Raw genomic sequence first — 12,977 nt, 5'->3', positions numbered from 1 at the left:
AGGGTGATGGTGATGGAAAAAGAATAAAGAAAACAAGGGAAAATGGAGGAATTGATAGGGGTTTGTGATGCAAATTATGGGAAAAAGAAGAAAGAGGAATGGGGTTTTTTTTTGTGATGTTTAGATAAATGATGAAATGGAGATTTTAAAATTATAAAGTTCTGAAATCGTTCGTAGGCCGCGGCTTGCAAAATGCGTGCCGCGGCCTACACACAAACCTGGCATGAGTTTTCTAAAATTCCTCTCGTGTGCCGCGACCTGCATTGCCCTGAAGCTTTTTTCTGGAAAAAGAGCCGCGGCCTACAGAAGACGTGCCGCGGCCTGCGAATCTTGATTGCTGAAATTCCGCGCGTAGGCCGCGGCTTGCAAAGTGTGTGTCGCGGCCTGTGAGAGATGTGTCGCAGCCTAAGAGGTCCCTGATGCATTTTTTTCCTTTTTTTCTCGTAAAAGGGCCGCGGCCTGAGTCCCTTTTTTTCAAACTTTTTCATTTTTTCAAAAAAAAAATTATTTTAATTTTTTTTTTCACGATTTTCACGGTTCTAATTACAAAAATTAAACTAAAATTACCTCAACAAAAACAAAAATAAAAAACGTAATGTTCAATTTAAATAATGAAAATAAACTAATTTACAAAGTAGCTAAGTTTATTTTCATAGCTCGACTTAATGCTTCATTCATCAACATATACCGGGTCAATGAGATGAATCACAACAGCTTGTTCTTCCTCCATTGATTCATAATATGGCTTTAATCTCTGACCATTCACCTTGAATGACTTTCCGGTACTTGGACTTACAACTTCGACTGCTCCATGAGGAAAAACCTTGGTAACAATGAATGGACCAAACCAACGAGACTTCAACTTCCCAGGAAAAAGTTTATGGCGAGAGTGATACATGAGAACTTTCTGACCTTCCACAAAACTCTTTCGAAGAATATGTTTGTCATAAAAAGCTTTGGTTTTCTCCTTGTAGATTCTCGAACTCTCATATGCTTCATTGCGTATTTCTTCTAGCTCATGCAATTGAAGCATTCGTTGTTGTCCTACAGCAACCATATCCATGTTACACTTCTTTACAGCCCACCAAGCCTTATGTTCTAGCTCTACCGGTAGATGGCAAGGCTTCCCATACACCAACCGATAAGGTGACATACCGATAGGTGTTTTATATGTCATACGATACACCCACAAGGCATCATCAAGCCTTGTACTCCAATCTTTCTGATTTGGATTTACAGTTTTCTCAAGAATCAATTTAATTTCACGATTAGAAACCTCCGTTTGCCCGTTGGCTTGTGGATGATAAGCAACTGTCACCTTGTGAGTTACACTATAGCGTCGAAACAATGCTTCTATACTCTTGTTACAAAAATGAGTGCCTCGATCACTAAGTATAGCCTTAGGTGTACCAAAACGCACAAAAATGTTGGAGCGAATGAAATCCACTATCGTTTTTTAATTATCCGTTCTAGTTGCAATTGCTTCCACCCATTTAGACACGTAGTCTACTGCCAATAGAATATATTCATAGCCAAAAGAGGATGGGAATGGTCCCATGAAATCCATACCCTAAACATCAAAGATCTCAAGAATTAAAATAGGAGTTTGAGGCATTTGATCCTTGGTCGTTATGTTACCAACTCGTTGACAACGATCACATGCCTTACAATAAGCATAAGAATCTTTGAAAATTGTGGGCCAATAGAAACCGCTGTCAAATATCTTACGAGCTGTCCTCTTAGGTCCAAAGTGTCCACCACAAGCATAAGCATGACAAAAAGCAAGGATGGAACAAAATTCAGATTCAGGTACACACCTTCGAATGATTTGTTCAGTACAATGCTTCCAAAGATAAGGTTTATCCCATATGTAGTGGCGAGCATCATGCTTGATCTTGTTCCGTTGTGCTTGTGTGAGATCACTTGGTAACTCCTTTGAAGCAAGGTAGTTTACAATGTCGGCATACCAAGGAATAACTTCTTGCATGGCGAGGAGTTGCTCATCCAGAAATTTTTCTTCTATGGGCAAATTATCTTCATCCTGAATAAGACGACTCAAGTGATCCGCCACCCTATTCTTAGAACCCTTTTTATCTTTTATCTCCAAATCAAACTCTTGAAGAAGTAGAATCCACTGGATCAGCCGAGGCTTGGCTTCTTTCTTTGCCAATAAATAGCGAAGAGCAGCATGGTCGGTATAAACAATCACTTTAGTTCCAATCAAGTATGACCGAAACTTTTCCAAGGCAAAAACGACCGCCAAGAGCTCTTTTTCAGTGGTGGAATAATTAAGTTGAGCATCATTAAGAGTGCGAGAAGCATAATCTATAACATGAGGAAGCTTGTCAACTCGCTGCCCAAGAACAACACCCACGGCATAGTCACTTGCATCACACATGAGTTCAAAAGGTAGCTCCCAATTTGGTGGCTGAATTATGGGAGCTGTAGTCAATGACTCTTTTAATAAGTTGAAAGCCACTAAACATTTTTCATTAAACTCGAACTTTACATCTTTTTGAAGAAGGTTGCATAATGGTGTGGAAATTTTAGAGAAATCCTTTATAAATCTCTGATAGAACCCAGCATGCCCAAGGAATGACCTCACTTCTTTCACACTAGTCAGAGATGGTAGAGAACGAATTAAATCAATCTTTGCCTTATCGACCTCTATTCCCTTGACTGAAATCACATGACCCAAAACTATACCTTGGTTTACCATAAAATGGTATTTTTCCCAATTAAGCACAAGGTTAGTTTCAATACACCGCTGGAGTACCAAAGTGAGATTATGAAGGCAGCGATCAAATGAGTCACCATAAACACTAAAATCATCCATAAAAACCTTAATGATATTTTCAATATATTCTAAAAAAATGCTCATCATACATCGCTGAAATGTGGCAGGAGCATTACATAACCCAAACGACATACGTCGAAAAGCGAATGTACCAAAATGGCTTGTGAAGGTTGTCTTCTCTTGATCTTCAAGAGCTATAACTATCTGATTATATCCCGAATAACTGTCAAGAAAACAATAATAAGGATGACCTGCTAATCTCTCAAGCATCTGATCAATGAAAGGTAATGGAAAGTGATCTTTACGGGTTGCCGCATTCAACTTTCGGTAGTCTATACAAACTCGCCACCCGGTATGCATTCTTTTTGGTACCAGCTCATTTTCATCGTTCTTTACCACTGTGATTCCAGACTTCTTTGGCACTACTTGAACAGGACTCACCCATTGACTGTCTGAAATTGGGTAAATAATACCCACACTAAGGAGCTTCAGTATCTCCTTTTTCACAACCTCCATCATAGGTGGATTTAATCTTCGTTGCGCCTCACGTGTTGGTTTAGACCCTTCTTCAAGTAAAATTCGGTGCATGCACATAGAAGGGCTAATCCCCTTAATATTAGCAATAGACCAACCAATGGCTGTTTTATATTCATTGAGTACTCTCATTAATTTTTCTTCTTGGACTTGGTTGAGATTTCTTGCAATTATAACTGGAAGTGTCTCGTTCTTCCCCAAGTAAACATATTTGAGATGCTCCGGAAGTGGCTTCAATTCAAGTGTAGGAGCTTGAATAATTGATGACTGCAATTTCTCATTAGACATCCAACCTTCTTAAATTGAGTACTCTCAAATTAAGAAATGCAACCTTCTTAAAAGTCTTGTCAAAACCACTATTGAGTGTGGTTATGACATCCATGATCTCATGAGACAAATCTTCATCGGTCAACACAAGATGCTCTCTCAACGCAACCTCCAAACAATCTTCACTATGCAAATCTAAAACTCGTTGAGAAAGGATATCCAACACATCAAGAGAGTAAACAGCATGCACATCACTTGGATATCTCATAGCCTCAAAAATATTAAATCGAATAGTCTCCCCATCAAATTACATGGTCAACGTACCGTCATGCACATCAATCTTAGTTCTCGCAATTTTCATGAATGGTCTCCCCAACAAAATTAGAGTGGAGCATGGAATAGATTCATCTTCCATATCAAGAACATAAAAATCAGCCGGAAACACCAATTCATTCACTTGAACTAAAACATCTTCTATTACACCCCTGGGATAAGCATTCGACCTATCAGCAAGTTGAATAATCACCCATGTATCTTCAAGTGGACCAAGATTCAATGAAGCATAAATGGAGAATGGCATGACATTGATAGATGCTCCCAAATCCAACATACAACGCTCAATTCTTTTATTACCAATAGTGCAAGGGATAGTAAAAGTACCAGGATCCTTACACTTTGGTGGAAGCTTCTTTTGAAGAACTGCGGAAACATTCTCCCCCACACTAACTTTTTCATTACCTCTCAACTTACGCTTATTAGTGCACAACTCTTTCAAAAACTTGGCATAGCGTGACACTTGTTTAATAGCGTCAAGAAGAGGAATATTCACTTCTACCTTTCAGAACGTATCAAGAATTTCCTTGTCAACCTCTTCCTTTTTAGTCTTCTTAAGTCTACTTGGGAATGGAGGTGGAATGACAAAAGTAGGCTTAGGGCTTAGTTGTGTAGGGGTGGTTGGCTTTGGAGGAACATCTTCATTAACTGAGCAATCAACTTGTGGCTTGGATGACAATTTACTGGGCATTGGAGGACTAGGTGGATCGTATTGCGTCCCACTTCGCAAAGTTACTGCACTAGCATTCTCCTTGGGATTCATCTCAGATTGTGAAGGCAATTTATTTGACAGATGAGCTTCCAACATGTTATATGATGCTGCTAATTGTCCCACCTGATTCTCCAAACTTTTGATGGAAGCTTGGGTGGTTTGCTGAAATTGAAGAGTATTTGTAGCAAGTGCATTGATTAAATCCTCAGTAGAAGGTTTAGCACTTGGTGGTGGAACAGCTTGCGGTGCTTGTGATGGTCTAGGTACAAAATTATTTTGAAATCGTTGTTGCATAGTGAAACCAGGTGGTCTCGCTGATGTTGGTTGTGGAGCAATTTGTTGTTGATTCCCATAACGAAGATTTGGATGATCACGCCAGCCAAGGTTATAAGTTTGTGAAAATGGTTCATAATACATCTGACTTAATTGACCAGGGAAATTTCCTACAGTGTTAACACCCTCAGTTTCTCCCTCCACTAGAGTAGGGCAAGTATCAGTAGCGTGCCCCACAACTTGACAGATTTCACATGGCCGCACCTGTTGGCCCAAAGCTAGTTGTTGGACCACTGCAGTTAATTGAGCTAATTTTTGACCTAGCTGATTAGCATTAGAGGTGCTCACTTCATTAGTTGATTTGGGTGGTGGAACAAGATCTTGGCGAATGCCAAACTGTTGTGAGTTAGCAGCCATATTAGAAATCAAGCTCCTAGCTACAGCAGGAGCCTTATCAACTAGTGCACCCCCACTGGCTGCATCAATCATACTCCTATCCAATGATTGTAATCCTTCATAAAAGTACTGAATGAGGAGTTGTTCACTTATCTGATGATGAGGGCAACTAGCACATAGCCTTTTAAATCTCTCCCAATATTCATACAAAGACTCTCCTATATACTGCCTTATACCACAGATCTCTTTCTTGATGCTTCCAACTTTAGATGCTGGAAAGGATCGTTCTAGGAACATAGTCTTCATACCATTCCAAGTTTCAACAGTACCAGGTGGAAGATAGTACAACCACTCTTTGGCTGCATCCTTTAGGGAGAAAGGAAAAGCTCGCAGCTTAATTTGTTCCTCAGTCACTGCAGCAGGTTTCATACTAGAATAGACAATATGAAACTCCTTCAAATGTTTATTCGGATCCTCACCAGGCAGCCCATGGAAAGAAGGCAATAAGTGGATGAGGCCCGATTTTAGCTCAAAGTTTACATCCAACGGTGGATACTGGATGCAAAGTGGTTGTTGGTCAAGATTTGGTGTTGCCAACTCTTTCAATGTCCTTTGCTGGGCCATTGTTCTATAGAATCGAACTGAATGGTCAAAATCAGATTCGTTGTCAGACGGTAATGGCACTTTAACAGGATTGACTTGTGGAGCAAGACGTTGAAAGAGAGGATTATCGGTGATAGTCCTTGAAGAACGAGAAGCTGACGATGACTCAAGAAATTGTTTAAGCCGAGAGAACCTTTCTTGAGTATCGTCTTCACCAGACATACACACCTGATAATTCCACAGTAAAAACTAATTAGTCACAGATAAATAAATTTGAATAACAAAGAGAATAACAATAGTCCCCAGCAACGGCGCCAAAAATTTGATGGTTGTCGTATACCACACAAATTTAACAATGATTTTTCTTTCAATACTCCCAATTATTTAAGTATAATAGCAAGCACAGGTCGAGCCCATGAGGACTATCATTCACTTTATTATTCAAGAATTAACACTAAAACTTAAACGAGAATTTTGATTTTTTACTCAAAATTAAATAACATAAACTAGAAAGTAATTAAAGATTGATATTACGATATTAAGAAACAATTAAAGGTTAATCTCCACCCTTAACAATCATTCCTAATCACTAATAATAAATATTATTCCAATTTCTCAATTAAACTATTAACCCCGCAGATAACGCTGAAGCAGTCAATTATCCCAGTCTCCCTATTATAAGTAATCAAGGCGAAGCGCTCAATAATTAACTTTTTTATCTAAGCAATAAATCTATGAAGCATACAATCTGTTTAAATTAGATAAAGCATTAACTCCTATGGAAACAAGTTAATCTAGGCAATAAATTAATGAAGCATATAATTCATTTAACCTAGGTTCTATTTTTCATCACAATCAACAATTCTTTTGACATCACTATCAATTGCAATTTATCACATACACTTAGAATCCTAAACTATTAGGTGAGTAGTAATTCTAAGATGACAATTGAACAATGTAAAACCTTAATTAGTTGGCCACCTAACAAGAATTCACAAAATTCATAACATTCAATTGGAAAAATAGAAACAATTTAATATTGAGAGAAATTAAAGAATGATATTCATTATCAACAATCAAGAATTCATGTCTTGGGTTTTGAATTAACCCTTAACCTAAAAAGAACCTACTCCATAATAGTAATCATAATCACAAACATAATTATAATTAAAATTAAAGAGATTAAGGGAAGAAAAGAAACAAGATTGATGAACAAAAGTAATGTAGTCTTGTAGTCTTCTCTTCAGCCCTTTCTCAGTCTTTTTCTCTCTTAAAACCGTAATAAAAATCCCTCTCAAATTAACCCTAATCATCCTTTATAGTCTCAATTAAATTCTAATTAAAAAGTAATACAAAATCTGAAAATGACGTCGCAAGCCGCGACCTAGAACAAAATCTGTGCACAAATCAGTCACTCAGGCAGCGGCCTGTCTGGAAGAAAAAATTCTGAAACTGCAATTCCATTTAAAGTGCCGCGGCCTGAGTTTTATGAGCCGCGGCCTACCTCCAATTTCTTCAATTCTTGATCTTAGATAGCTTGCACATTGCCACCACTTCCACATTTCAATCCCGAAAGCTTTGAATACTCCTAAATCTTTATTTTAACTACACTTGCCATCAAAATGTCAGATTTATCATCATAAAACGCAACGTAGAAAATATGTTGTAGAATCACGAAACTTAGTTAAAACTATTAAAAATTCTATCATAACACCGTCCAAGCATAGAAAAACTTAACAAATATTAATACAAAAATGACCTTATCACTAAACCTAGGACCAATAAACGTCAAAAGACCGATAACAATAATATGACGTATTTATGGCACTTGAGACTAGGTCACATTGGATATGATAGGATTCAAAGACTTACAAAGGATGGACCTTTGAGGGAACTCACCTTAGGTGAAGTACCTGTCTGTGAATCTTGTCTAGAAGGCAAACTGACCAAGCGTCCATTCTCTGCAAAGGGTGATAGGGCCAAAGAACCACTTGGTCTTGTGCATTCAGATGTTTGTGGACCTTTGAATGTACAAGCCAGGGGTGGTTTTGAGTATTTTGTCACTTTCATTGATGATTACTCTAGATACTCATGTCTTTACCTAATGCATAGGAAATCAGAAACATTTTCAAAGTTTCAGGAATTCCTAGCAATGGCTCAGAACCAATTAGGTAAAACGTTAAAGATCTTGCGATTTGATAGGGGTGGAGAATATTTGGATATGCAGTTTCAAGATAATTTAACTGAACTTGGGATTTTATCACAACTTACTGCCCCAGGTACTCCGCAACAAAATGGTGTAGCGGAACGCCGAAACAGAACTTTATTGGAAATTGTTAGATGCATGCTTAGCTACTCAACTCTACCAACTTCGTTCTAGGGACATGCAATTGAAACCGCGAATGACATTCTCAATGTCGTGCCATCAAAATCAATCCCCAAAACACCTTTAGAACGCTGGAATGGTCGTGAACCTAGTTTACGCCATTATAGAATCTGGGGGTGTCCCGCTCACGTCCTGAGGAAAAATAAGGGAAAGCTAGAACCGCGAACTGAAGTTTGCATGTTTGTTGGATATCCTAAAGGTACTCAGGGTGGAATTTTTTTTTATAGTCATTCAGAAAAGAAAGTGTTTACTTCTACAAATGCTACTTTTCTGGAAAATGACTATGTCCATAACTTTAAACCTCGCAGCAAAGTAGTTTTAGAGGAGATGGTTAAAGAATTGACTCCAACCAATGTTCCATCATCATCAATGTGAGTTGATGATGAAATTACCACTCTTCATGTACAACCGATGCAAGTCGATTTAAATGAAGAAAGTACCATTATTCTTGAGCAAACAGTCACGGAGCCTCGTCGTAGTGGGAGGGTTTCTAGAAACCCAGTTCGCTATGGTTTGGATGGTGAAACCAATATGGTTGTTGGTGACACTAGTGATGATGATCCATTGTCTTTCAAACAGGCAATGGCTAGCCCTGAAAAGGAACTATGGCTCGAAGCCATGAAACAGGAAATGGAGTCCATGTACTCAAAATTCCGTCTGGGATCTTGTGGAAGCGCCTAGTGACTTTAGGGCCATTGGGTGCAAGTGGATCTACAAGAAGAAATGAGGTGTTGATGGAAATATCGAGGCTTATAAAGCTCGATTAGTGGCAAAGGGTTATACCCAAAGAGAAGGCATGGACTATGAGGAAACTTTTAGTCCAGTAGCCATGCTCAAATCCATTCGCATCCTCCTATCCATAGTAGCCGCTCTCGACTATGAGATCTGGAAAATGGACGTCAAGACAGTTTTTCTTAATGGAAAGCTTGACGAAGTCATTTATATGGATAAGCCAGAAGGATTTAAAGTATCTGGACAAGAAGGAAAAGTTTGCAAGTTGAATAGGTTCATCTATGGACTTAAGCAAGCTTCTCGTTCCTGGAATCTTAGGTTTGATGAAATAATCAAGACCTATGGCTTTGAACAAAATATTGATGAGCCCTGTGTTTACCAACTGAAGGCAAATCAAATAGTGGTATTCATGGTTCTTTATGTAGATGATATCTTACTCATTGGAAACAATGTTAAGAAATTATCAGATGTGAAGAATTGGTTGAGCACTAAATTCCAGATGAAGGATTTGGGTGAAGCAAGTGATGTTCTAGGTATCCAGATCATCAAGGATAGAAAGAACAAACTTTTAGCTCTATCTCAAGCAACTTACATTGATAAAGTGCTTGAACGCTTCTCAATGAAAAATTCCAAGAAAAGGCGTTGTACGCCCTGTTTTTCCCACGGGCTGATTAGCGAGCCGAGCTGCGGCCTAATCATAGTTATCTCGTGGACGTCACCGCAGACCGGAGCTTCTGTCATTAGGTCGTACCTACCTAGCTCGAGGAAACCCCAAGGGCTTGCCTTCATTGCCCAAGACTGGGGCAGGGATTCTGAAGGCCGAAGGTCGAGTCAAGTATGCAGCTCGTGGTGCGAGCTGGATATGGAGTCTATGACCCTTTGTGAAGTCAACACACGCAAGGTAAACGTGCATATATCAGACATCACGTGTCTGATATCCCCCTGACTTCTCGGACACGCAGCAGGAACGTGCGTATTCAGACACCCACGACTGGGTTGGGCCGTGCGGCCCATTATCTCCTTACCTATCGATTTGACCACACTAATGTGTCAGGTTTAGGAATTAATCATGAATGTCACAGAGTTGATGTGATAGATAAGAGGGTCACGGGATGACCTTCTTACCAACTCCCAGGTGCCTTATCCTATAAATATGGAGACCCTGGGACTTAATAAGGGTTGGATTCTCTATTGTAAAAAAAGGCCCTGTAATCAAATATCCAGTATAGAGCAATAATACTGACTAGTGGAGTAGAAGGATTTTAACCTTTGAACCACTTAAAAAACGTGTCTTGAGTCACCTCTTTCATTCTCTAAGATCATATATCTGTTACAGTTCTACATTTAGCACTAATCCCTTCCTCTTCTTCTCTTAATTACCTATTGGCGAAGAACCGCGTCAACAGTTTGGTGCTTTCATTGAGAGCAAGTTCGATTAGTGCTGTCGCAAACATCCAACTATGGTGACTACTCGGTCCAGGCATGGTAACGAGACAGAACAACATGATGGGCAGAAGGCTCATCACACTGCTGTCCCTGGTGAACAAGTTCCTGAAGTCCAGCAGCGGCCAGGAAAACAGCCGGCGGGCCAAGATGATACTGGTAGTTCGGCGCCCCGGCTGCTTAATCTGAACCCATGTTATTATACTGCGGTGGAGATGGAGAACGCTCAGCTGAGGAGCCAGTTAGCAACGGCTAGCCAGCAAATCTAGGATATGCTAGCCCGACTACCCCCTCTCACAACCGGCGTTAACGTCGGAGAGAGGCAAGGCGAGGCTCCTAAGTCTCGCTGGGGTAACCGGTCCAGGCATAGCCGTTCGGATAGACTTCCAGCAGCCAACTCCACCCCTTCATCACACCATCGAGAGGCAGACTTCGGAGGAATGCCTAGAGCTGAACAACAGCAATACAGCCGTTCGGTCAGGACGTCAACTCCTAGCTCCCAACCATCCTCGAGGACGCCCAGAGGAGCTCGAGGAAATTCCCGAAGGAGATCCAGGGAGGGCTCACGACATCAGCCCGTTCCCAACAACCATCCTGCGCCTCGTCCAGATCTCCAGGCGCGGGACCAGCAGGTTGGCAGGGCCGAAAGACCCCCACCAAACTTGGTCCGTCCTGACGGAACTAGGATAGCCTCTCCAGTCAGGCATCCTCCTTCTCCAATCAGATATCCGTCTCCTCCTCAGCCCATCCGAGACATCCCAGCCTATGGGAGTAGTAGGAGAAATCCGCCATCGGCAGGACCTTCCCGGCGTAGCAGGGCGCCGAGGGAAAGCCCAGATCCTCAGCACCAAAGGCAGACTACGAGCCTATCTAGCAGGAGCCATTGGACCGGCAGTCGCCGGAGTGATCTCTCGGGGGGAGACCTGCGCCAGCGTCTGAGTTTGGCGCAAAGTCATCAGACCACCCAGGGAGGCGACCTGCGAGATCGCCTCAACTCTCATAGAGAGGACAGAGCAGGAGGAGATGGCCAGGCTCGCTCAGGGGGGGCTCTGTCCGAAGTATGTAATGGAGGGAATGTCCCAAATAACCTATCTCAAGATAGGAGGGGCAATAACCCACCAAATATGTACAATGGGTCCGGAGCTGTTGAACAGCCCCGGAATAACCAAGGACATCGAGACCAAACCCTCGAGCGCTTGGCTCAGATGGAGGAGCTGATGAGGAAGCTCCTATCAGAAAAAGAAAAAGACAAATATGATTCAGGGGATGAGATGGAACTCTTCGCCCCCAGTATAGCAGCAACGACGTACCCATCTGGTTTCCGTATGCCCCACTTGTCAAAGTTCAATGGGGATGGAGACCCATCGGACCATCTAGGGATGTTCAACACCCTGATGATGGCCCACAACATTGGCCCCGAGCTGCGATGCTTAATCTTCCCTTCCACGTTGACCAGACCAGCCAGGCAGTGGTTCAAGCAAAGTAAAAGACAGTCAATCAATTCCTGGAAGACCTTCTCAGCTGACTTCAAAAGGGCATTCTAAGCCTCCCAGGCCGCCCGTGTTCAGGCCGACTCCCTGGCTAACGTGAGGCAGCAGCCCGGTGAGACTCTGAAGGCCTACCTGAGCAGATTCGTGAACGTTGCTGCTCGAGCCAGAGATGCGGATGATAGCTCCAAGCTCATGGCCATGAGAACTGGAATCCTCATCGGAGGAGATCTCTGGAAGGATATACAAAGGAAGGGAGTCAGCTCGGTTAACGAATTCCTTAACAGAGCCCAAGAATGGATCAACTTGGAAGAAGCTGAAGCTTCAGCTGCGGGAACCAGCCAGGTCCCCGAGCAGCCTGCTGGAGTAGGGACGGAGGTCGTGGTAGCGACCCAAAATGTCACACAAAACAACCAGCCCGGTGGAGGCAAAAGAAAGGGAAATGGCGAAAACAGTCAGCACGGCCAAAAGAAGAATAAGTCCGTAGACAAGTTTAAGCCCGTTTTCACGACGTATACCGAGCTCACCCAGTCCAGGGAGAGTATCTTCCTGGCCAACTCTACTCGAGTCCCCTGGAAGAGGCCGGAGCCATTGAAGCACCACAAGGGAAAGAGAGATACTTCCAAGTTTTGCCATTTTCATAACGATGCGGGCCACAATACCGACGATTGTAGGCATTTAAAAGATGAGATCGAGACTCTCATCCGAGCCGGCCCCTTGGCTTAATACTCATGGAACAGGGTTCTAGCAAACCGACCTGCTCCGGATATCCCAGCCAGTCAGCCTGGGTCTCGGTTAGATCAGGATATCCCTCCCCCTGTTGTAGGGGGGGAGATATCCACCATCTCTGGAGGTCCGCACATGGCTAGCACGAGCAGAGGCGCCCAAAAGAGATACGTGAACGAACTAAAGGCTCATAACGGAGTGGAGTTCGTCCCGAAATAGCGTCAGTCAAAGCAGCAGCGATTGGAGAGGCAACCAATCATTTTTACGGAGGAAGATGCAGGCCATGTC

The 12,977-nt window shown here is 42.1% G+C and overlaps 1 protein-coding gene and 1 non-coding gene across 2 annotated transcripts; one reads left to right on the top strand and one right to left on the bottom strand.

Moving 5' to 3' along the window:
• Positions 1–4,436: 4,436 nt before the first annotated feature.
• Positions 4,437–6,137, bottom strand: LOC133832750 (uncharacterized). Its single transcript, XM_062263057.1, has one exon. The coding sequence runs from the start codon at positions 6,135–6,137 to the stop codon at positions 4,437–4,439; it is 1,701 nt and encodes a 566-aa protein (XP_062119041.1).
• LOC133833193 (small nucleolar RNA R71) lies at positions 5,464–5,570 on the top strand. Its single transcript, XR_009892587.1, has one exon. It is a non-coding gene; the product is annotated as a small nucleolar RNA R71 (small nucleolar RNA).
• Positions 6,138–12,977: the final 6,840 nt, after the last annotated feature.

This window comes from Humulus lupulus, chromosome 4 (assembly GCF_963169125.1).
Source record: "Humulus lupulus chromosome 4, drHumLupu1.1, whole genome shotgun sequence".
In the NCBI taxonomy this organism is placed as follows: domain Eukaryota; kingdom Viridiplantae; phylum Streptophyta; class Magnoliopsida; order Rosales; family Cannabaceae; genus Humulus; species Humulus lupulus.
Note: the sequence above shows the minus strand (reverse complement) of the source record. Positions and strands in the feature narration are given on the sequence as shown.